This window comes from Notamacropus eugenii, chromosome 3, assembly GCF_028372415.1.
Source record: "Notamacropus eugenii isolate mMacEug1 chromosome 3, mMacEug1.pri_v2, whole genome shotgun sequence".
Classification (NCBI taxonomy): Eukaryota; Metazoa; Chordata; class Mammalia; order Diprotodontia; family Macropodidae; genus Notamacropus; species Notamacropus eugenii.
The window spans coordinates 195,339,088-195,364,615 of NC_092874.1; the positions used below are offsets into that span (position 1 = coordinate 195,339,088).

Below are 25,528 nucleotides of genomic sequence, written 5' to 3' on the forward strand. Positions count from 1 at the left end.
GACTTGTAGGTGATTCTGGAAAACGCTGCCCAGGTAGGGGCGGTCCCTGGGCCAGCCCCGCCCCCCACAGTCCCTTCTCTGGATCATTAACTTAGTGGGTTGTCTTTGTGCTGTCACTGCCCCTACCTGGGATGGATAAGGAAATCTCCAGTTTTCCGGAGTTTCCCCTTCCCTGAGCTGGCAGGCCTGTGTGGGCTCAGTGACTTCCCCCAGCCCTGTCTGTGGCTACCCACTCAGACCCAGCCGAGGGTGGAGATGCTGTCCTCAGGGTAAGTCCCCTAACCCTGGCTCCCTCCAGCTTCCACCGTTTGGACCTCAGTACTGTTAGAATCGACGAAGCAAGGGAGGACAGGTGGTGTCACGCAGACGAAGAGGAATCCAGTAGGTGGGGGATAGGGAAGAGGAAGGGATTAAGCTTTGCGATGGTGGCTAGCACAGACTGGACATTAATTAGCTAGTGTGCTTTGTACTAGAATACTTTGGGGTGGGGGTGGAGAAAAGGGGAAGTTGGATTTTTGCTCAGAGGTTAGCATTCTCCACACCCCCTCTCTGGCCCTGCCCGAATTTACCTTTATCCCCCCTCATCAAAACTCCAAGCTTGGCTCACCTTGAGTTTAGGGCGGAGAGGGGAGATACATATCCTACCTCTGGTAACTTCCACCTCTGTGACATCTTTTTGCCCACACCACTTCCTCTTATTTTCCCTAAATGTGAGTGCTTCTCAGGACTCAAGCATTAGGTTCCTGATTTTATTTTTCTACAGTTTCTTCTTGGAAGCCATAATCCATCCATCCATTCACTCTTATCTGGGTAACGTTTGCCTCTTTTTTTTTTTTTGGCAAGTCCCTCAAATCTATATTTCCAGGCTCTGATCTCCCAACATCTCTAACTGATTCCTGGACACCTCCACCTGAACTGTCCCCTAAACTAGCTTCCTCTTTTGGTCATTCCACGCATCTCCTCTGGGCCTGGAATGCAGTGACACTAACTCCTTTCAGTGTCTGTTTTAAAAAATCAACAAACACTTATTAAGCACCTAATTAAATGCATAGCACATTATAAGTGCTGGAAGAAGTCTGTAAAAATATAAAAATGTTACCAAGAAGAACTTGGCCTGAAGGAACCTAGAAAAGTCTATAAATTCTTCACATTTCTCCACTGTCTCCCAAGATCAGAACAAGATCAGATGACCCACTATCATTCAGTTCCTTGTTCTCTCATGATTATATTCAAACAATTTCCCTGCCTTCAGTCTTTTTTTCTCTTTTTAGAGAGCCAGCTATGGGAGATAGCGCTTCAGAACCAGTCAGGAAAGTCTGAGTTCAAATGTGACCTCGGGCTATGAGATCCTAGGCAAGTCACTTCACCTCTGTTTGTCTTAGTTTCATCTTCTGTAAAATGGGTATATAATAGCAGCGTCTACCTCACAGTGCTGTGGTGAGAATCAAATGAGATACTGGTAAAGGGCCAGCATGTAGTGGGCACTAGATAAATACTTATTCCCTCTCCCCTTATGCATCCTATATACACAGTTACCTACTCCACCTTCTGAAATAATTGCTTTGTGGATATTTTCTTCCTCCCCTCAAAAATCTTTGTTGACACTGTATATTTCCTACAGAATCACCAGTCAATAAGCATTTAATTACTTTCCCAGTGTAAGGGAATTTAACCTAGGGTCCCTGAACTTTAAAAAAAATCATTTTGAGTAACTATACTTCTTTTGTAATTTTATATATTTTATATTTTTAAAAACGTTCTTCTGAGGAGTCCAGAGTTTCCATAAATTAGCCAAAGGACTCTAGAGGCTGGAGATGCAAAGACAGAAGGAACAGAAGTTCCGACTCAAAGATCCTGTTTTATTAGAGGAAACAACTTAGAGACATATGTAAAATACATTCAAATTAAACCTAATTTCCCTTTCTTCCCCCAAGGAGTTAGTTCTAGCAACTAGGGTGGGGGAGATCAGGAAAGAACCCCATTTTGAGCTGATCTCTGAAGGGAATTATGAATTGTAAGAGATGGAGGTGAGAAAGTGTATCCCAGACCCCAAGATGGGAGACGAAATGTAATGAGTTAAATGTGAAGAGTAAAAAGTCTAGTTTGACTGGACTGGAAGAGTGTGTTAAGAAGAGTCATGTGTGAGGAGCTTGGATGAGTAGGCTAGAGACGGGTTTATACTTGAGTAATTTACTTTTGATCTATTTACATTGGATTGTGGAGGCAGTAGGGAGTCATGGATGCTTTTTGGGCAGGAAATTATATTTTCTACAATTTGGCCCCTACTTGCCTGATGGACTATAAATGTTGCATAACCTCAACTGGGCCCTCACTGCAGAAAGGCAATCCTTTTATGATTTCCCTAATCAATTCACTTTTCCACTCACTCCCTGGACTGTTCCAAAGCTTGTCATCCCTCTTCAAGTCTCTTGCCACACTCCTCTCCTCTCCTCAGCTCATATTTCATATTACCTCATATTTCACCAAAAAAAAAAAATTGAGACCATTCACTAATCCCCTCGTCATCTCTGATCACTAAGGCATCTCCCCCCACTATCTCCTCTTTCACCACTAGCATGAAGAGACAGCCCTTCTCGTCAAGGATGACCCTCTACATGTGTCCTTGACACCATCCCCTCTGGTCTTCTCTAGCAGATTGTTCCCACAATCATCCCCAGTATCTTTCTAATCGTCACAGTTCCCCTTTCTATTTACTGGCCATTCACCACTGTCTTCAAATATGGACATGTCTCCCTTATCCTTAAAAAAAAAATCTTCACTTGATATGACCATCCCTGGTAGCAATAGTCCCATATCTCTCCTCCCCTTCTTAACCAAAGCCTCCACTTCTCCACTCATTTCTAAACTCTCTGCATATCTCACTTTAGATCTCATCATTCAGTGAAACTACTCTCTCCAACATTACCAAAGATTGCTTAACTGCCCAATCTAATGGCCTTTTCTCAATCCTCATCCTTCTTGACCACTCTACCCTCTTTAATACTGCCAAACACCCTCCTGGATTCTCAATTCTCTCTAGTTTTTTATACACTCCCCTTTCCTGGATCTCCTCCCCACCTTTCTGACCAATCCTCAGTCTCCTTTGTTGGATCTTTACAAATATCCTTTATTTATTTTATAAATAAAAAGTATTTCCCCAATCTTCTTTCCTGGGCCCATTCACTTTGTGTTCTCATCACTTATCATCTCCATAGAGATGATTACCAGATTTATTTATCTAGCCCTAATCTCTTTCTTGAGCTCCAGTCTTGAATCACTCACTAACTGCCTTTTGGACAGTGCTTCAGTCCTGCGTCTCCAACTAACAACCCAAATAGAAGATGTCTGAAACACAACTTAATTGTTTTTCCCTTTTCCCAACTTTCTTATTTCTGTGAAAGGTATCACCATTCTATCACTCAGGTTTGACACCTTGATGTCATTCTCAACTTCTTCCTATCATCCAAATATCCAATATGTCAAATTGTGTCATTTCTACCTTTACAAGACTTCTTATCTACATTCCTTTCTCCTCATTCTCACAGTTATCTCCCTAGTTTTGGCACTCATCACTTCTTGCCTCGACTGTTGGTATTTTTTTTCAATTAATAAGCATTTATTTTTATTGAAAGGGAAAGAAAAAGAAAACCCTTGTTATGAATATGCATAGTTAAGCAAAACAAATTCCTTTGTTGGTCATGTAAAAAAAAAAAATGCTTCATTCTTCATTTTGAGTCCATCACCTCTCTGTTGGGAGATGAGAAGCATGTTTGGTTCTCTGGAATCATGGATAGTGATTGAGTTGGTTGGTGTTCTTAAATCCTTCCAAGTTGTCTTGAAAGTCTTGTTTTTATAAATATTTTTCTCCTGATTCTTCCTCACTTTGTTCTGCATCAATTCATATGTCTTTCCAGGTTCATACAGGTCTATCCCTTTCATTATTTTTCATGGCAAAATAGTATTCTTACATTCATATACTGTAATATGTTTAAGCTATTCCCCAATCGATGAGTTCCTTTTAATTTTCAGCTCTTTGCTATTACAAAAAGAACTGCTAAAAATATTTTTGTGCGTATGGGTCCTTTTTTTTTTAGGCTATAATCAATTGCAATTTTTAAAATTTTATAGATAATTTTACTTTTACATCTCTTTGATTTCTTTTTTAAGATTTATTTCATTTTTAATTTATGGAATAAAACCAATATTTCCATGGTATAGTATAATAAAAAAATGATTACGCATGAAACTGCAAATTACTATATATAACTTGCTGTACCTTTTAAATATACAACAAAGTTATCATCTAAATTTCTTTTTTTCCTCTTTTTTCTTCCCTCCTTCCCCCAGAGATGATCACTCTGTGTGTGTGTGTATGTGTGTGTGTGTGTGTGTGTGTGTGTGTGTGTGTGTGTGTGTGGTGTGTGGTGTGTATATAATTATTCTATGCATACTTCTGGGGGCCATCTCCTGTTGTCCTTATCTATATCTGGCCTTTGGACCCAGATGGTTCCAGAGGAGAAAGTGAGGCTGGTGACTTTGAACAGTCCTCCCTCCCTTAAATCTAATTCACTTTCAAGTCATAGCATCACCTCCTTGATGTCATGGTCCCCTTCGAGAATGAAGTACAAACAACGTTCAGTTCTTTCTCTGGATGTGGACTATGTCTTCCTTCATCCTTTATAGTTAATATGAGTATTTATAATGATAGAATGACTGATTTGCTCAGTCATTCTTAAAACAATACTGCTGTTGCTGTATGTAATGTTCTCTTGGTCCTGCTCATTTGGACATAAGTCTTATAGTATTAGCTCTGGGTCAAAAGGTGCGTACAGTTAGTAACTTTTGGGCAGAGTTCCAGATTGCTTTCCAGAATTTGCCTGGACTCTTTACAATGGAATTCTAATAGGTCTTCCTGCTTCAAGTCCCACTCCAAACCATCCTCCCAAAGTGATTTCCCTAAAGTTCACATCTTATCATATCATCCCCACCTCCCACCCTCAGTCAATAAACTCCAGTGGCTCCCTATTACCTCCAGGATCAAGTATAAATAAAATCCTCCCTTTCAGCCTTTAGAATTCTTTATAACTGGTTGCCTTTCTACCTTCTTAACGCTTTTTACTAACTCTGTGAACTCTTTGTTTTTTCTTGAACTCTCTTTTTTTGGTTTGTCTTTGCCCCTATTGTCAACCTGCCTAGAAAGCTCTCCTACTTTACTTCTACCTTTTATTCCCTGGCTTACTTTAGGTCTCTGCTTATATCCCACTTTTTTTTTTTTTATGTCCCACCTTTTACCAAAGGCCTTTGCAGGCTCCTCAGCTATTGGCCTCTTTCCCTCTGAGGTTACCTGACATCTGCCTTGAATGTACATGCTGGGTTTCCATGTTGTCCAGAATGTGAACTCCATGAAGACAGTCATTTTGCCTTTCTTTGTATCTGGGCCTTAGCACTACACAATAAGCACTTAACACATGCTTATTGACTGGGAAGTTGTTAGCATCAGGAGGTAGTTCAGGTCTATATATAGTAGCAGGTGCTCCACAAATGTTTGGCAATGGGGATGGGGATATTGGTGTAGATATCTGAGTATTGTATGTGAATTTCTGTGTGTGCTCCCAGCCTGCCTCTTTTCTCACCAGGAAGAACCTAGTCCTTCAAAGTCAACACTTCCCTTCCCTTTCCTTCCCTTTCTGTCCTTAAGCAATGGAGAGCCTTTGGTGTCCTGTCCCAATCTCCTTGGCCTGCCTGTCTCCCTGTAACCTGAGATGCTCTGGGTCAATTTCTCTCCCAGACTGGAGTCCCCTTGATAGTGGTGGGAATTATGTTTTCCTAACCATTTGGTGATTGGCCATATCCTTCCCATAGTCCTAAGAGTTCCAGGACAGGGGGCCAGGGTGAGGAGGGAGAACCTAGTCTGGATGTGAGGATTATATATCATATCACTCATCCAGCTCCTTCATCTTGTAGGTAAGGAGAGTGAGTCCCAGAGAGGCAAGTCCCAGTAAGTAACAGTAAGTAGCCTTGCCTAAGGTAGGGAAGGAAGGAAGGAAGGAAGGAAAGAAAGAAGTTGGCGGTAAAAGCTAGAATTTGAACCCAGATTTCTTGGTTCCAAAGCTAGAGCTCTATTTCACTGGGTTGCTTTGGGAAGAATGACTGGCAGAAATTAAAATAAGTAATTAAAATGACTGTTAACCTTTGGGAGCCCCCAAACTTTGTTCTTCTCCTGTAGAGGTTCTTGGGCTTCCAACCATCTTCTCTCTGGCAGCACAGAGAGCCCTTTAGGGAGAGGATGCCAAGCTAGAAGGCTGGAGAAACAATTAGGCCCCCCCACCCCCTGGCAGACTGGAGGCAGGTGGCCCAGAAACTGGAGACAGGGAAGGCAGGGTTCTAGGGTTCTGTGACTTACCTGGCCCTCTGTTCCAAAGCTTCCCTTCTCTTGGAGTCTTCTAGCCTGGCCTATAGGTGAGGAGCACACCAGCGCTCTACCCCAAAGACTACCAGGGGTCATCCTCTCCACTTTTTCTCCTTCCATTCTTTGGTGCTTTTCTCCTTGTCAAACACTATTCTCAGGCCCTGCCCCGGGATATCCTCTTCTCTCCCCTGCTCTATCACGCCCCTGCTTCTCTGTTCCCTAGGGAGTTGGAGCCTAGGTTACCTTCTGGCATGACCTTTTATCCAGTGGACTCTCTTTCTTTTTCCAAGCTTGGGCTGGGACCGGGTTCACCCCATAGAAGCAATTAAGATGGAGGAGAATTTGTCAGGAGGGGAGGAGAAAAGTGTTAGAAGTCATAGATGAATTCATCTTCTCTACATATGAGCATGCTCCTGCGTGGGAGGTTTTGTGTGTGTGTGTGTGTGTGTGTGTGTGTGTGTGTGTGTGTGTGTGTGTGTGTGATCTTTGTGACCAGGTATGCGCATAAGTCTGTCTTTATGTTTCTGTTGCTGTCACACACATGTGTATATATGCGCACGACATGCTTCGTGTGTTAAGAAATTATACGCTCCTGTGAGATGGGTCCCAGCACCACCACCATAAGGCTCTGCTTTCTCAGCTTGTCTACAAAAGCAGAAGTAGAAGCAAGTTCCCCCTGGGGGGTCTGGCCTCGCCCCTTCCTGTCCCCGCCTCCCCCCCTCAGCTGCCCTGGACTGGTGGTGCTTCTGGGAGCTAGGGGCCAGTGCAAGGAGGGACTGGGCTCTGTCCTGGGCCCTGTTTATACTGTCCTCCCTCCTCACTCGTCAGCCTACCCTGCAGGAAGACTTCCCAGGATGGTGAGGTAAGGACCGAGGGTGCAGGATGCTGGGGGGAGGAGCTGGTTCAGGGGAGCAGGTGCTCTCTTGTATCTAGAAAAGGGAGACTGAGTCTTGGGCTCTGGACAGCACCTGTCCTGGCCTCTGGTGGCCCTAGTCCCCAGCTGCAGCTTCTCTTCCACAGGTGGTTTCACCGAGATCTCAGCGGGCTGGATGCTGAGACTCTGCTGAAGGGCCGTGGGGTCCATGGGAGTTTCTTGGCCCGGCCCAGTCGAAAGAACCAAGGGGACTTTTCCCTCTCAGTCAGGTTGGTGACTTTCTTCCTTTTTCTCTGGTGACTCTGCCTGTGCCCTTCATTCCTTGGCTTTGTCTCCTCCAGACTACCTCCCCAGTCCTGTGTGATGACCCTTAGCGCTCCCATGAATCAAAGCCTCAGACCTCCACACTGCTCCCTGCTCCCTGCCTGAACCCTCTGGTTTTGTTCTAGCCTTGTGCCTTCTTTTCCCCTTTCCTTTTCTGCTCCCATTTTCACTATTCCTAGTTTGTGTCCCACAGGGTAGGAGACCAAGTGACCCACATCCGCATCCAGAATTCAGGGGATTTCTATGATCTCTATGGAGGAGAGAAGTTTGCTACATTGACAGAACTGGTGGAATATTACACTCAACAGCAAGGCGTCCTACAGGACCGTGATGGCACCATTATCCACCTCAAATACCCACTCAACTGCTCTGACCCCACCAGCGAGAGGTGAGGCAACCCTCCCCCAACTCCTTAACCCCACTCAGAGGGGAGGTTAGCCTTGACCCTGGACTCTTAATAAGGGTCTTCAACCTAAGGAGAGGTGAGCGTAATAGTAACATCAGGAATGCAAGAATCCCTTCTACAACAGATGAAGGCATTCCATTGATGGACAGCTCTGGTTCTTTCTAGAAAGTTCTTTTTCTTTTGGGCCAAAATCCACCTTGTAGTTTCCATCTATTACTGTTCTTTCTGTGATCTGAATCTACATGAAATACATTTATTTTTTTTCCCACATGACAGCATCTTCTCCTTTAGCCTTCTGTTCTCTGGCCTAAATATCCCCAGTTACATTAGTCTTTAGTCATCCGACATGGTTTGCAGACCATTTTTATCATTGCCCCTTATGAAATGTGGCTCCTAGAGCTGAGTGCCAGATGTGGCCTGACCAGAGGAACTACCTCCTCCCTCAGTCTGAACACTGTACTTCTGTTAATTTTGCATTAGATTTTCAAAAACAGTGTTTTGGTCACTGGAAGTCTTTGAGGAAGACCAGATGACCATTTGTTGGGTATATTGTAGAAAGCATTTGTGTTTAGTTATTGGTTGGACTAGAAAACCTCTCATATCCTTTCCAAAACTAAGATTTCATGATTCTGACACTAAGTGTGCAATCAACTGAAATATCTTTTCAGTTCTTTTCACATTAACTTCTGCTAAACCATGTTGGCCTGTCCTGTTCTTGTGCACCTAGTTGGTCAGTGCATATTGAATCCTGTTCATACTAACTGTTCATGTCAGTTCTTATGATATTATATATTATCATATATTTTTATCAACTAGCTAAGTTGATAAGCTAAGCCACTATTCCAAGTCACTGATTTAAAATATTGACCATGATAGGGTTAAGAACAGTCCTAGAGAATGCATATAGCTATTCTCACTACTTTTTAGGAAGTTTCAGACTTAGTACCCAACCTCAACTTTCTCCTCCTTCCTTGGTAATTCCATGGTGTCCCCTCTCTGCTGCTTCACCTACCATGTTCCTTCAGTCCTTCTTCCCATCCCAATCTAAGATCTACTCAGGACACAGGGGCTGAGGGAGTCATGAAGGCCAGAAGCAGTGGGTGATATGGAGGGACTATAGAGAGAAGAGTTTGAGTCAGTCATGGGAATGATAGTGGCAGATTGACTGGGGTCAAAGGATGCAAGAAAGGGAATTAAAAAAAACCAGTAGAGCCATGGATTGGGGGATAGTGAAGGCACTGGTTTTTAATAAAGACCAAACCAAGGGAGACCTTCTAAGAGATGATTGTGAGTGGTTGGTCACGCCCTCCCCATTTCCCCAACGGGTATGTCTGAATTGTCCCGAGGAGTACTCTGTACTCTCTGTGTAGAAAAAGAAATTCACCCCAACAAACCTTCCTTGTTATCCTTCCCTTTCCCTTTCCTTTCTCTTCGAAGTAGTTTCCCTGGGGAATTTGCATCTGTTCCCTCTGTACTTGATTACTAGCCTGTGGGCAAGTCAGTATTTGCATGGACTTTCCTCCTCTGGTTGTTGGAGGTTGGGGACCAGACTTTAGAGCCCCTTCCTTTTCAGTCTGGAGGACCAGGCCTACTTCTGGAGTAGAGTTCTCTTGGCTTAATAGTAGGGTTAGGTGCTGGAGACTGGAAAGAAAACCTTTGGGTCCTTAGGTCAGTGGTCACTGAAGCCTTGGCCTTCTCTGCACAAGCATTGAAAAAATTAAGTTCTTTTTCTTACTGTCTGTCCTACCCTCCCCCTCCTACCTCATCATCCCTGCGGTTGGAAAATCTCTACCCCCCCTCAACCCCCAGGCTGAAGAAACCTCACTTCTCACTCTCTCCCCAAAGGGAGCTTTTTTGCTTTTTCCATCACGTGTTTTCCTGTGGGGCTGGGCAGCCCTGGGGTTAACTGTTTCCTCTAGGGAACAGGTTGGGAGGGGGGAGAGTTGGGGGGATGTTGGGGAAAGGTTCCAGTTCTGCTTTCTGTCCTGACCTCTCAACCCTGCAGCACCCAATCTTTCCTCTCCACTGTGATGGGATTTTGGGGTCCTTCATGTTACCCCCCTCCGTTCTTAGCAACAGCCTCCCCTGGGCTGTCTCCCAGGACTTTCTTTCTCATGTGACTTCCTGTCTTTCCTAATCTCTGTTTATTTGACAGAGACTACTATGAGTTTGGCACACAGAAAATGCTTAATAAGAGGCATTTATTAAGTTGTTGAATCTACTGCTTCTGCCTGTAGATTCACTGTTAGCCTGCTTCCCACCATCTCTATTTCAGCCTTCGTGTCCTCATCTCTGTTTCCTAATCTGGTGTTTTCTCTGTCTCTGAGTTTCTCCTTGGTCTTAGTCTCACCCAGTTTTTGTCTTCTTGACTCTTTTCCTTTCTCTGGGTCTGAGTTTCCCTTTTTTTCAAACCCATTTCTCCCCCCAAGGCTCTGCTGCTCTCTCTTATTCTATCCCATCAGGTGGTACCATGGCCACATGTCTGGGGCCCAGGCTGAGACGCTACTTCAGGCCAAAGGTGAACCCTGGACGTTTCTGGTTCGTGAGAGTCTGAGTCAACCTGGTGATTTTGTGCTGTCTGTACTCAGTGACCAGCCCAAGGCTGGGCTGGGCTCCCCACTCAGGGTCACTCATATCAAAGTGATGTGTGAGGTGAGATGAACATAGTGGCAGGGAGGGGATGAGAGTTGGCAACTGGGCAAATGGAAGATGATTAGGGATAGCCGCTACACAGCACGAGGGGCCCATCCCCAGGGTACCAGGTGGTTGGTCAGAGATCCCCATATTCTCATCTAGAAAGAGTATGATTTACCTTGCCATACAAGAAAATAGAGGAGAAGGGCATAAGAGAAGGGGAGAGGGGTTGTGATAGAAGGGAGGGCAGATTGGGGGAAGGGGTAATCAGAATGCATGCTGTCTTGGAGTGGAGGAGGGGAGAGATGGGGAGAAAATTTGGAATCTTGTGGAAGTGAATGTTGAAAACGAAAAACAAATTGATTAGTAGAAAAAGTATGAAGGGTGATGTGGTCTCAAAAAACCATCAGGAAAATTCTATGTCTTACCCCCAGGGTGTTGCCACCCTGATTAAAGAGGAAATGGGGAGGTGGGGGGATTAGATTTCAGGATTTTTACTAGGGGTCAGGGAGATGAGGAGGAGATCAAGGAGAAGGCTTGCCGTTATAGGCTGAGCTTGGAGAGGTCTTGGTACTTTCTCTGTCTTCCTTCTCTCTTCCTCTCATTTCCCATTGTCACACCTTTGACTTTGGTCTCTCAGTCTGGCCGTTACACAGTAGGTGGTTCTGAGACCTTTGACAGCCTCACAGACCTGGTGGAACATTTTAGGAAGACAGGAATTGAGGAGGCTTCTGGTGCCTTTGTCTACCTGCGGCAGGTGAGCAGAGGGCTCTCCCCTTGTCTGTTCCTCCCCTCCCCTCTGATTCCTGACACCTCAGCTCTGGCTCAAGTCTCTGAATTCCCTGACTCACGATCACTCTTCCTCCCCTCTGTCCAATGATCTTCTGACATCTCCCCAGCCATACTATGCCACAAGAGTGAACGCAGCCGACATAGAGAACCGAGTCTTGGAATTGAACAAGAAGCAGCAGGCAGAAGAGACATCCAAGGCTGGATTCTGGGAAGAGTTTGACGTGAGTCCCAGCTGAGGTGGGTGGGCAGAGTGGCACCAAGGCATTGTGCCCTGGACAAGGCTGGCAAATCCTGTGCCCATGGAGTCTTGATTATAAAATTCCACAAAATTCATTAAGTACCTATTGCTTGCAAATTCCATCACGCCCTTTCACTGTGGGTGTTTCCCAAGGCTCTGTCTTGAGCATTCTTTTCTTTCTCTATACTTTCTCTCAGTGACCTCAGTGACTCACATGAGTGTGCCCATGACTCCTAGAGCTATGTGACTAGCCATAGACTTTTGCCTTCATTCCAGTCATACTTTACCAACTGCCTATTAGACATTTCAAAGTAGATATCATGGTGGCATCAGAGACTCATATGTCCAAAACGGAACTCTATCTTTTTCCCCAAACCCTCCCCTCTTCCAAATTTTCCTATTATTGTTGAAAGCACCTCCCTCTTTCCAGTCCCCCAGGTTTATAGCTGCAATGTCACTAATGGTCAATAGTTAATAACCATTTATTAAGCACTGATTATATTCCAGGCACTCCGTTAAGCACTGAGCATCCAAAAAAAGACCAAAAACCAACCCCTGGTCCCAAGGAGCTCCCAGTCTAATGGGGGAGACGACATGCCACCAGATATGTACAAATAAACTATGGATTTAGGATAAATTGAAAATATGACAGGGGGAAAGGAGCAGAATTAAGGAGGACCAGGAAAGGTTTTCTGTAGAAGGTAGAATGGTAACTGGGATTTGACTAGGTAAACCAGGATGCAGAGTCCCTGGGCAAGGGAGGGTGGTGTGTAAGGTATGAGACTGGAAAGATGAGAGAAGAGGACTCTTCTTCACTCCACATATATAGTCAGCCACTTCTACCTCCACATTTCTTGCATCTATTTCTTCTGTCTATTAACATAATCACCACCTCCTTCATAACAGTAGCTAACATTTACAAAACATTTTAAGGTTTGCGAATAACTTTACATATATTAACTCATTTGATCCTCAAAAGTAGCCCTGTGAGGCATATACTATGATGATCCCCTTTAGATAGATAGATAGATAGATAGATAGATAGATAGATAGATAGATAGATAGATGAGGAAACTGAGACTGTCCTTTGTCCAGGGTCAGTCACATAGCTAGTGACATAGATTAGATCTTCTGGATTCCAAATCCAGCTATCTAGTCACTATGACACCTGGTTCAGATCTTAATTATCCCTCACCTAGACTATTTAAATAATCCAATTCATCCTCCATACAACTGTCAAAGTGGTTTTCCTAAAGTACAGGTATGATTACATTACTCTTCTGCTCCACAAATTCTTCTACCCATAGGATCAAAGTTAACTCCTTGGTTTGGCATTTGAAGCCCCTCACAGCCTGACCTTAACCCACCTTCCCATCTTCATTGTACATTATTCCCAGGGGTAACTGGAGCTAGCTCCTACCACTGGTTCTGAGAGCTGATTGTTAAATTTTCAGCACAAGCATTGCTACAAATTTAAGTTTGCCTTATTGCTTTGTTGGTTGTTTAGTGTTAAAAAAAAAATGGAGAAAATGTTCATACTGCAGATTAGCTAAAGGTGTGTGGTGTGTATACAAGTTTTTTTCCCCAGAGAGCCAGTTGTTAAATGTTTACCAGAATATTCCACAGCTCCCCTTCATTCACATTATATTCTAGCCACACTGGCCTCTTTGGTGACTCTCTCATATACTTTACTCCATCACCTTCCTGCATCCCTTTCTACTGGTGTCTATGCCTGGGGTGCTCTCCTTCTTCCCTCCCATGTTTTGAATCTCAGTTTCCTTCAAGGCTCAGCCCTAGTGTCACCTTCTACACGTGACATAGCATCATGGATGGGATCTCCAAGGCCAGCTAGTTCAACCCCATCACTTTACAGATGAGAAAATGAAACCAATAGAAAATTAAATTACCCAAATGAAGCCTTTCCTGATTCCTGTCCACCACCTCAAGCTACTCATATCTTCTTCCCCTTGTATTTAGTTTTTTTTCTACGTCTAGATTTGTCTTTTCTTCCCCACCTTCGTGGTAAAGTTCTCTAGAACAGGGACAGGTTCACTTTCATCTTTGTATCCCTAGGCCTAGCATGAAATCTGCCTCATTGTTGTATAGTGGTCCTTGATCCTTAGGCCCTTTTGAAAGACAAACCAAAACACTCAAACACCCAATGCAATCCCCTGAAGGAGCTTACATTCTACTAAAGCATAATTGAAATGGGAGAAAGCATGAAAATTGGTGGGATTCAGTGGCATCTGAACTCAGCCTAAAAGCAAGATAGAGTCTAAAAGGCAGAAAGGTGGTGTTTGGGGACTGACAAGTAGTCTAGTTCATCTGGAGCTTGGATCTCATGAAGTAGTATGAGATAAGACAGAAAAGGCAGCAGATCAGGGAAGAGCTCAAATTCCTAGAGACGATGGGAAACCACTAACTATTTTTTGATAGAGTTAGATCTGTGCCTTAGGAAGATTCTTTTGACATGTATGTATACTGAAGATCACCCTCCCCCATTCCCCTTTTGCCCCTGTGCTTTTTGACCTTTCCTATGATTTTACTGTATAAGGAATTTCCAGTGACGAATTCCTTCAACTAATATTGATCTTGGTAGTACAGTGGATAGAGTGCCAGACCTGGAATTCATATTTAGCCTCAGAAACTTACTAGCTATATGACCTTGGGCAAGTTGCTTAACTCTATTTGCTTCAGTTTCCTCATCTGCAAAATGAACTGAAAAAGGAAATGGAAATGGCACTTCTGTATCTTTGCCAAGAAAACCCCAAATGAGGTCATGAAGAGTTGGATGCAACTGAAAAATGATTGAATGACAACAAAAAAATATTTATCAGCTGGCACTCTGAAATTTACAGTCTTTAGCCTGAGCACTGAGTATTCAAGTGATTTCTCTAGGTTACCCAGATGGTATGTATCTGAGGTAGGACAGCCTGAATCTAGGTCTTCCAGACTCAAAGACCAGATCTTTGTCACTCCATCACAATGCCTCTTTTCTGGCATATAGAAGGAACTTAATAAATGTTTATTCTTCCATCTACCTATTCATTCATACCATGTCCTAGGCAGCTAGTCTTCATGCAGGCTTTTATTGTCTGTCTCAGGCTCTTGGCTTGGACTCCCAATCTAGGGTTATTTGTCTTTCTCTTTTCCATTTTCTCATTTTGTTTCTCTATTTCTCTGCAGTTTGGGTTATCTCAGTGTCTGTCTTTCTGGTCCAGTTTCCTTGTCCCATCCTTCCTTCTGTCCCACTGACTAAAGCCCTTTCTCTCCTCATCTTTTAGGGTCTTCAGAAACAGGAAGTGAAAAATTTGTATGATCGGCATGAGGGGCAGAGACCTGAGAATAAGAGCAAGAACCGATACAAGAACATCCTCCCTTGTGAGAGCCCACCTCTTCACCCTCCAAGCCTCCAACCCTACCATTCATCATCCCCTGTTAGGCCTATAGTTCTTCCATCTCCCACTGGGTCTCAATCCCCCCTCTCTCTAAGGTCTCCAAGTCTCCTCTGTGGGGCCCTTGCTCCTTTATTCTCCTACTGACTAGATAAAATCTGAGTGGGGAGGTAAAGAGAGGGAATTTAGGGCAACCCAATAGTTCTAGCCCAATTCCTATGATCCAGTTAAGGTAGGGGTTTAACTTCCTCTTCATATCTTATTTCCTCACAATATGTCTTCTCCTATAGTTGATCACACCAGGGTGATCCTGCAAGGTCGAGACAGAAACATCCCAGGATCTGATTACATCAACGCTAATTACGTCAAGGTCAGTGGTATCTCCTGGTGTAGATGAAGGCTGGGGATATAGAGGGAGTAGGAGGAGGAAGTATAGGTCTTTAACTTTAGGGTATTCACGGACAGATCAGGGGGAGGAGACAGCATATACGGACATGATATTGATTTGAGACCTGGACATGATGAAGTTGTGGCCATTGTGGTCAGGTTCATGTGTTAGGGATGGGGCGAGTGAAGTTAGAGTGATGGGATTCTATGTGTCTGGAGATATGTCAGTCCATAAGCATTTATAAAGCATCTACTAGATGCAAGACACAGTGCTAAGTGCTGGGGATACAAAGAGAGGCAAAAAGCAATCCCTACCTTGAAGGAGCTCACAATCTAATGGACTAATTGGTTTGCCTGTCCTTGATCTCAGAACCAGCTGGTGAGTGCGGATGAAAATGCCAAGACCTACATCGCCAGCCAAGGCTGTTTGGATGGCACGGTTAATGACTTCTGGCAGATGGTGTGGCAGGAAAACTCCCAAGTTATTGTCATGACTACCCGGGAAGTGGAGAAGGGTCGGGTATGGCATGATCCCCAGTAAAAGTGATCCATTTCTCTTCCTCTACCCCTCCCCTTTTTTTCCTTCTTCTCAACTCTCTTTTCTCCTCTCCGCCTCTCTTAGGTCTGTTTCCCAACTGATGTCTAAAATGAGAGACCTCAGAACTAGAAAGCATTTTAGAAATTATCTAAAACCAGATAGTCACATTAGCTGAAATTACACAGCTATCCCAAATTAAAATTTTATGGGTCTGTAGAACTTTTACTACCCAGAATCCTAATTCCATAAAACCTGTTTACATAAAGAAATGGAGCTCTCATTTTTCCTCTTCTCTTCCTTCTTCCTTCTCACTACATACTCTTCTACTATGCTTGTCTGCAAATCTACCTCTTATTTCCTGTATTTAATATCCAAACTCCTGAGAAATGCAGTGTTGTGGAGAACAGATTGGTCCACGGTAGAGAATTCATACATTTATTATTTATTTGAGAGATAAGGCATTTATGCATTCTTATTACCTTTTATTACCAAAATATAAGTGGTTCCTAGAAGATGTAAAATGTAGAAATGCCGCTTTGAGTAAGAGTTAAAGTAAGCATAAGAATCTAGCCTTAGGATAATTTTGCTAGCTAAATGCTTTATCTGAATCTATTCCTTAATACTGGCTTTTATATTATAACAGAACTTCTGGTCAGTGGTATTTCCAGGATATCTCCTCTGCCTGGTACTTCTTTTCCTATTCTATCAGGGTGAAGAATTTAGGAAACATACACATCCCTAATATAATCTAATTTGGTGTGATTTGGGATAGACTGAGCTAGTCCAACTCTCTCATTTTACAGATGAAGACATTGAAGCCCAATGGTGCCCAAGTTCGTTAGTAGAAAAGTCTGGATGAGAAGTTGGGTCCCCTTGTGAAATGGAATGGTTTATGCCAGTCCAGTAACAGATAGCAAGGGCTTTAGAACAACCCAATATCTCTAGCCCAATTCCTATGATTCAATTAGGGTAGGAGCTTAATTTCCCTTCATCCCTCCTTCCTTCCTCACAGTGTGTCTTCCCCTATAGTTGATCATACCAGGGTGATCTTGCAAGGGTGAGATAGAAACATTCCAGTTCTGATGAACAGACAGCAATCTCCTTGAGGACAAGAGTTGTGCCATTTTTGTATTTTCCACAGCACTTAAAATCATAAAATGTTAAGACCCAAAAGAGACCTTGAAAATAGTCTAAGCTTAACTTTCATTTTGAACTTCTAACTTTAGGTCCAACATACCTGCCCTGGCACCTGGCTGCTCCATAGCCTTTCATGTAGTAACAGTAGGTACTTGATCAAAGTTTAGTTAGTTCTGATGTACCCTGTTCAGTTCATCTCTTCTCCCTTCTCTTATTTCTTCTCTGTCTTATTTCACTGCCATTTTTTCCTCTCTGCCCTCACAGAACAAGTGTGTGCCTTATTGGCCTGAAGTTAGGACCCAACGGTCATATGGCCTATACTCTGTTCTCAATTGCAAGGAACATGACACTCCTGAGTATAAGGTCCGGACCCTGCAGGTCTCCCCACTGGACAATGTAAGTTACCCTAGCACAAAGTCTGTGTGCACAGTTGGGGAGGGTGACTTACCCAATCCCCTAGGTCCTTACCAAGAGGGAGTGGGGAGGAAAAACGTTGTGGCATCCTTGTGGATGGTGACAGCAAATGGAGTGGGTGCCAATACTCCCAATGCCCTGTCTCAGGGGGACTTGGTGAGGACGATCTGGCACTACCAGTACCTGAGCTGGCCTGACCATGGGGTGCCCAGTGAACCTGGAGGCGTCCTCAGCTTCCTGGACCAGATCAACCAGCAACAGGAGAAGCTGCCCCATGCAGGGCCTATCATAGTACACTGCAGGTGAGATGAGATGAGACTCCATCCTATAATTCCTCAAATAGTACCCCTTCTTCTTCCCACCCACCCCCTTACCTAGAGGTACAAAGAAAATAAGTACAAGGTGATTGGGGTGAGGGGAGGACTGGGAGGAAAAACAAAAGAATTTTGAGGGATCAAAAGGGAGATGAGAAGAAAGTGCTTAAGCTGGTGTTTGAGGTAAAGCAGTAATTCTACAAGGCAGAGATTTATAAGGGATGTGTTCCAGACATGGGGGACTGCCACAGTGTTGGGAAATGGAGGAACAATAAGAACCCCAGTTTTCCTGACGTGGTAGAATTGTGAAGAGGAGTTATGTCCTATAGAGTAAGAAAGGTAGTTTGGAGCCCATTGTGAAGGGTTGTCGATGCCACATACAGGAGTTTGTATTTGATCCCAGAGCCCAGATTCTTACCCTTTCCTGTGTTCAGAACCCTTCAGCAGTCTGAAGAGGCCTATGGATCCTTTCTCAGAATAACATTTGGAGGGAGGAAAATCATAATCAAAAAGAAATACTAAACTTCAGTTAGAGGTTAGGAAAAATAAAGATGGAATTTTTTTCTCATCCCAGTTCATGGATCTATCCATAGACCTCTTGGGAGTCTGTGGACCACAAATTAAGAACTCTTGTTCTGGGGTTTTTTTTGGCCTTCATCTGTATATAGGGAACTTGATGAGGAAACTCCCTCTACCAGTTCAAGCTAGAAGCTGCCTTGCTATCCATAGTCTTAGAGAGTTGCCCAGAACACGGAAATCTTAATGACTTAATTTTTAAAAAATTTTCATTGTGAACTTAAAGATTATCAATAGATACAACTATTTCTATATACAAATGAGAACTGAAAAAAAAAAAAAGATTCTATATAGAGCTAGGGAGGTTAGTGACTTCCCCAGGGTCACACAACCTGTATGGATCAGAGCCAGGACAAAATCAGGTTCAGAGGTTAGTTTTCTACTCACAACTCCGTGCTGATTCTTGATCTTAGAGACAATGGCTGTACAATGATGAGGTCATAGTGGATGGTGTCTAGGAGTCATCCTACCGCTAAATCTTATGACCCAAAACTTGGTGACTCATTTGATTAAACCTTAATCCTCTCTGAGAGAAACCCTCCCTTTTTCTGAAGACCCTTCCCTTGGAAGGCTCCTGCCTGACCCCAGCTCTTTTCATCCCTTTTTCTGCAGCCACAAGGACTATAGGTTCATGCTACTGCCTTTTCTGAATTGTTAAAACCCTGGGACTTGCTCTGTCTTCCCTATCTGGACTTTGCAGAGAAAAGGGAGAAGCATTCCCCACAAGAGCCAAATTATCATTGACCCTCGTTATTGATTATTGGGAATATAATATTGAAGGCTGAAAGAGACCTCAAAGGTCGTTAGGTATAGATTTAGGACTCAAAGGGAGCTTAAAGGCTATAGGGTCAAGCCCTCTTGTTCATTTTTAACAGATAAGGAAACTGAGTCTCAGAGAAGTCAAGTGACTTGCCCAAGGTCACACAGTCAGTAAGAAGCAGAATCAGGATTTGAACTCAGGGCCTCTCACTCTATGTCCAGTAAACTGTGGCTCATTGTGAGAGGTGGGTTGACTGACTTCTGCCCTTCTGGTTGCTGTTCTGACTCTTGATGAGATGCCATTCTGAGTTAAACAGAACTGGGCAGTAGTGGGGTCCTCTAGCTATCCCTAGGCTTAGGGCCTGAAAGAGAAACGTTAACAAAAGACATCAGCCTTGGAATGAGAATCAGGAGTCCCAGGTTTTGGTCCCAGCTCTAGCGCTTACTAATGTCAGTAAGTCACAGTCCGTCTCTGCCAAGAGAGTGCAAGCTCCTGGAGCGCAGGGAATTTTTTTTGTTTCTATGTTTATTCTTGTATCCCCTGTACTGTTCTGCATGTAGTAGGTGCTTAATAAGTGTGGAATTAAACTGGGTCCCAGTATTCTCCATTGTAAATTGAGAGATTGGGATCTCAAAGCTGTTACCAAGAAATCAGGCTTGAGATCTAACCAGAGTCGAGCAGGAGATGAGGAAGAACCAGAATGCATTTTGCCTAAGCTCCTTTGGTCACTGTTGACCTCCATGTTGCGCCCCAGACCATGAGGGTTATATGATGACTCTGCTTTCACTTCCTATGAGAAGGGGGGGTGGAGGTGGAGGGACAATGGTCATAGGAAGAAAAGGGGAGGGAGACAGCAGAACTGGTGATGTAGAATGGAAATTTGTATGTGGACACCACAGAACTAGCCCCAGCCCTCATCACTGAAAGGATCTTTGAGCATCCTCTGGAAAGGGAGAGAAGCAACCTACCCAGAAGCCACCATTTCTGATGGCTCTCTGGACTAAACTTCTCAAAATCCCCATGGCCTTTATTTAGACGTTACAGGAAGGAAGTGGGTGAAGCTATTTTTGACAAGATGGGTTTGAAATTAGATAGTGTGACTCAGGCCACTGGCTTGACAATGGGGGCAGGGACCAGGAGCCTCAACACCTGGGTTCTGATGTTCCTGGGGAGGGATATCTTCCTCAAAGTTAGATTTGGAGGAATGGTGTTGAGTAGGGATGTTCCATCCTTGCTTCCTGCCCGCTCCCTTGAGCTCAGTAAAGAGTGCCCAACTTGGGTGCCCAACCCTGTCTTCTATCCCATTATCCCATAGTACTGCAAAGAGCAGTCTTCTCATGAGGATTTGGGGATAGAAGGGAAAATGAGATTTTCCTAAGAAGAGATCCTGAAAGGAATTTCCCAGAAGCAGAACAGAAGGACAGCAGGGCCATTCTGTAAAGAGGAAAAGGTTATGGAACCCTGGGGTGAAATGAGGCAGGGTGGGGAGCTGGTGAGGAGATTTTGGGAAGGGGAAAGTAAGAGCACTGAGCCTAGGGGAGTTCTAAATGCCCCAAGAGGAAAAGTGTTGGAACTCAAGTGGGATGCCAGGGCTAGGATCAGAGACATTTCTGCACAAACTGGGGAGGAAAGGCTAGGGAGGACTGAGGGAACTTGGGGAGAGAACAGGGGAATAGACTCAGTTCTGCAAGGGAATTCATCTTTAAATTAAAGAGGGTCAGTGTGGTAAAGTAGATAGAATTCTGGATTGCAGTCAGGGAGAACTGATACAGGCTTGTGTGACTCTGAATACTTCTCTGAACCTCAAGTTTCTCCATCACTAAAATGAGCATTATAGGTGCAACCCTGCCCTCCCAGGGTTCTTGTGAGACTTCAGTTGGATAATACATGTAAAGCTATCTATAAATTTTTTTAAAGTGATTCTGTAGGTTCTCGTTGTTAATAATGAAATAAATGTGTTGAGTACATATTGTGTCAGATGCTAAAGGAAGTACAAAGTTGAGATAAATTTGTGAGTGGGCACAACTAGGTGATAAATGGATACGAAACTGGGCCTGGAGTCTGGAGGACTTGAGTTCAAATCCAGCTCCAAACACTTACTGGCTGTGTGACTTTGGGGAAGTCACTTAGCCTTGTTTGCCTCAGTTTCTTAATCTGTAAAATGAGTTGGAGAAAGAAATGGCAAACCACTGCAGCATCTTTGCCAAGAAAACCCCAAATAGGGTCAGGAAGGGTCAGACATAACTAAAAAACATCGGCATAAAACAAAGATACAGATTAACATGATACACAGCATTTAGTGATAAATATTATACAGCAAAATTTTGATTTATGAAATCCAATTAGCGTGTGAGGTCTTGAAGGGGAGTAATATTTGAATTAGAGTCTAAAGGATTGACATTGGCCATTCCACAAACACCTGGACATGCTTGGCTGTTCCATAAACAAGGCACCCCATCCCTCAGCTCAGGGCATCCTTCCCCTTCTCTGACTATAGGCCTTTCTGGCTTCCCTACTAAAATCCCAGCTCCTACAGGAAGCCTCCCCACCCCCTTTGTTAGTTAGTCTCTAGTTATCCTGTAACTGCTTGTCTGTACGTATTTGTCGGCATGCTCTCTCTGCCTTTAGATTGTGAGCTTCTGACCCTTTGTGACCCCATTTGGACTGTCTTTTGCCTCTTTTTTGTATCTCCAGCACTTAGCACAGTGCCTGGCATGTAGTAGGCATAGTTGGTGCTTAATAAATGTTTTTTGATTGTTTGATAGTTTACCAGAAGGGGGAAGGGTATTCCAGACCCAGGGAACAGCATGAACAAAGGACTTGATAGGGGCATGGCATTGCGTATGGCTAGAGGAACAAGCTCACAGTCAGGAAGACCTGAGTTCACACCCTTCTCTTGCTGCATACCATCTATGGTCAAGTCTCTTTACTAAGTGCTCCCAAGAATCTTTTTGAAAGTGTAAGTCAAGGGACAGGTAGATGTCACAATGGATGAAGCACTGGCCCTGGAGTCAGGAGGACCTGAGTGCGAGTTCAGCTTCAGATGTTTGGTACTAGTTGTATGTCTCTGGGCAAGTCCTTTAACCCCAAACTATGAACAGGAAAGAAAGATAGGAAGGAAGGAAGGAAGGAAGGAAGGAAGGAAGGAAGGAAGGAAGGAAGGAAGGAAGGAAGGAAGAAGGAAGGAAGGAAGGGAGAAAGGGAAGAAGGGAGGAAGGGAGGGAGGAAGGAAAAAAAGAAAGAAAGAAAGAGATTTTAAGTTAGGGGCAACTAGGTGGTGCAGTGGATAGAGCACCAGCCCTGATCTGAGTTCAAATTTGACCTCAGACACTTACTAGCTGTGTGACCCTGGGTAAGTCACTTAATTCCAATTGCCTTTCCCCCACAAAACAAAACAAAACACATCTTTAAGTTATAGAGCAGTTGTTCACCTGCATTGGTAAAGGAAATTTCCTCAGTAGAAAGTCCCATGTACCAATGAAATTAAATCACGTCTGGGGCAAAAAAATAAAATAAAGGACTTAGTGACTTCTAAGTTCTCTTCAAATCTCAATATCTTTTTTTTTTAATGAAATAAGATTGTAGGTCTCACTAAAATCAGGCTTAACTGAAATCAGGAGGAAGGAAGAAATCTAAGAATTAGACCATTAATCTGCCCATGTTCTTCCCTGACAATGCTGAACCTCTGACTTAGATGGTGCCTGGAGAGAGAAACAACTGTAAAAGGGCTGGGGGATGAGACCGAATGAGAACAGAGCAGACGACCACCTCCAGAGACGCTGGGGAAGGAGATTTTGTTAGTAGCATAGTGATAAACCTAGCCCTTACCTTTTCAACCCCTAACGGTGGCTGCCGTTTCTCTGACCTTCAAACCTCCTTTCTTTTCCTGTTCATCATCACTGGGCAGCTGGGACCACCCCTGCCCTCCCCCTAAGTTAGCTGACCCCCCCCATCGCTGACTTCCCCCACTTTTCCCCTTCTCCTCAGTGCTGGCATCGGACGGACTGGGACTATCATAGTTATCGACATGATCATGGAGGCCATTTCCACGAAAGGTGAGGGGTGGGAAGGAGGAGAGACTTTTCCCCAATACCTTGGGATGAGGGAGAAGGAGTAGCATCCTTTTCATATGACTTGCTTCTCCTTTTCATCACCCTTCTCGGTCCTAGCTGAATCTAAAATACCCCAATGCCCAGGAAGCTCCTTTCTGTGATGAGAAAACAAGATCTTGTGGGCCTGGGTTATACTAACAGGAAGGAAGGATGTCCAGGGCCCTGATCAATGATCAACGATCCTTCCACATCCCAGGTCTGGACTGTGACATCGACATCCAGAAAACCATCCAGATGGTTCGGGCCCAGCGTTCAGGGATGGTACAGACAGAAGCCCAGTACAAGTTCATCTACATGGCTATTGCACAGTTCATTGAGACCACCAAGAAGAAGCTAGATATCTTGCAGGTAGGAACTGGGAGGCTAGTTTGGGAGTGGATGAAATAGCTAAACTTGGACTGGCCATGACACCCATTCTCACTGTCCCCTCTCCAGTCCCACAAAGGTCAGATGGAGTCAGAGTATGGGAATATTGGGTACCCTCCAGCCATGAAAAATGCCCATGCCAAGGCCTGCCGGACCTCCTCAAAGTGAGTGACTTTCCTGTCCTCTAACTCTGACCTTTCAGGGCCTCTGTACACCAACCCAACTTCCTATTTTCCATGGACTGAGGTTGAACATTGTCCAAGGGAAGAAGAGTAGGCATAGGTCACATAAGCTTTTCAAAAATCTTATTGTCATCGATATCTTTATTTCTGAATATTGCCCTTCCCCATACAAAGGATTATCACTTGTTAAAAAAAATAGTAAAAGATGAAAAAAGAAAGAACTGAGGAACAGGGGATGGGGGGGAGGAAGGAAAACAATGGAGAAAAACCAACCAACATATCAATCACGTCTCGTAGAATTCCCATATATGTAGTTCGCATGCCCACAGACAGCCCACCCTGCGTCCTGGTCCTCTGCAAAGAAGGGGAGCAGATACATTTTTTTCAGCTTTTGTCCAGGACCAACCTTAGCCGATACCATTTTACACAGCATTCAGTCTCATTCTCCCCACCCCTTAAAAAAAATTCTTTCCATTTACATCATTGCAGTCACTTAGTCACCTATGTTTTTTAACTGGAAAGGGGCCCTAGATGTTACTTAGGCCAACCCCCTCATTTTTGTAGATTATCCAACGGGTTCTGAGAGCTCCAGTCAGTGTCAGAACTGGGACTCGAGGGCTTTCAGAGTCTTTGCTTCCAGATTTTTCTAATTCTCTACCTGAGTTCTGTTAGAGCTGGCTAGGAGGAAACTCCCTTCCTAGTCCGTACTCCTCCCCTACCTCCCCCCAACACATACCAAATAGAAGATTACAGTTGGAAATGAGGGGGCTAGAGTTCAGAGTGGTTTCCAGGCTCTGCATCAAACGGTGCATAGGAGAGGGTGGGGGGTCAGCCCTGGTCCTCCAGGTCCCAGGACACCAGGCTGGGTCTCACCCATCTCTGCAGTCCTGAGCCAGTCCTTCACCCCCTTTTCCCTGCCTTCCCCCCATGACTGTATGCCTACCTCTCTGCCGCTGCAGACACCGGGAGGATGTGTATGAAAACCTGCAGGGCAAGACTAAGAAGGAGGAAAAGATAAAAAAACAGCGGTCAGCTGAAAAGGAGAAGAGCAAAGGCTCCATGAAGAAAAAGTGACCACTTAGGGGTTCCATGGTAATTCTTCCCACAATGCCCCACTGTGGTCACCATCCCCAGCCAACCTGTGTGCTCTCCAGTCTGTGGACTGCCCTTCTACCTCCACCCCAGCCCGGTCCGCTTGCCCCTGTTCCCAAATAAATCCCCCCAGTCTCACAACTTCCTCTACCCCTCCCCGCACCTTTCCCTTCTAGCAACGTCCCTGAGGCTGCAAGTCTCCAAGCCTCTCTCACCCCTGCTTTCCCTTCTTTCTCTGCAGCCTGATTCCAAACACCAGAGGATGTCTACTTCCAGTGACTTATGACACAACCTCTTCTCCCTCTCCTCCCATTTGAGTATTTATTCCTTGGCCTCCCCCCACCTTTTTAATCAGCCCTTTTCTAATTTAATAGCTTTACCTCCATCCCCTCCCAGCCCCACCCCCCTTGCCTACACTGGCCTCTGTACATAGCCCATGGAAGCCAAGGGGACCCCAGCTATCCCCAATCTGTGTAAATAAAGCCCCCAGTACTTCAGTCTGTGTTCCTGCAGGTGTGTGTGGAAGGGGTGTAGTAGAAAGGGGTTGGGGATGTGGGGAGAAAAATCTCTTTGTAGTT

At 44.4% G+C, this 25,528-nt stretch overlaps 1 protein-coding gene across 2 annotated transcripts; it reads left to right on the top strand.

The window, feature by feature from the left end:
• The first annotated feature begins 138 nt into the window (after window positions 1–138).
• On the top strand, window positions 139–25,447 carry PTPN6 (protein tyrosine phosphatase non-receptor type 6). 2 transcript variants are annotated; one of them, XM_072653840.1, is made up of 16 exons: window positions 139–269; window positions 7,430–7,552; window positions 7,801–7,995; window positions 10,476–10,665; window positions 11,288–11,404; window positions 11,547–11,660; window positions 14,962–15,058; window positions 15,363–15,442; window positions 15,830–15,979; window positions 17,399–17,530; window positions 17,696–17,850; window positions 23,186–23,253; window positions 23,507–23,658; window positions 23,746–23,840; window positions 24,818–24,950; window positions 25,192–25,447. In XM_072653840.1, the coding sequence occupies exons 1-15, from the start codon at window positions 256–258 to the stop codon at window positions 24,930–24,932; spliced, it is 1,797 nt and encodes a 598-aa protein (XP_072509941.1). In that variant the 5' UTR covers window positions 139–255; the 3' UTR covers window positions 24,933–24,950; window positions 25,192–25,447. The 2 variants fall into 2 exon arrangements, with proteins under 2 accessions (XP_072509941.1, XP_072509940.1); XM_072653839.1 differs by lacking the exon at window positions 139–269 and adding an exon at window positions 6,986–7,271.
• The last annotated feature ends 81 nt before the right edge of the window (window positions 25,448–25,528 follow it).

Coding starts and splice junctions, on each gene's coding strand:
- PTPN6 (XM_072653839.1), top strand. CDS start 7,009: ATGGGTCCCAGCACCACCACCATAAGGCTCTGCTTTCTCAGCTTGTCT. Junction 7,996..10,475: donor TCTGACCCCACCAGCGAGAG/GTGAGGCAACCC, acceptor CTATCCCATCAG/GTGGTACCATGGCCACATGT. Junction 15,443..15,829: donor TCAACGCTAATTACGTCAAG/GTCAGTGGTATC, acceptor CCTTGATCTCAG/AACCAGCTGGTGAGTGCGGA.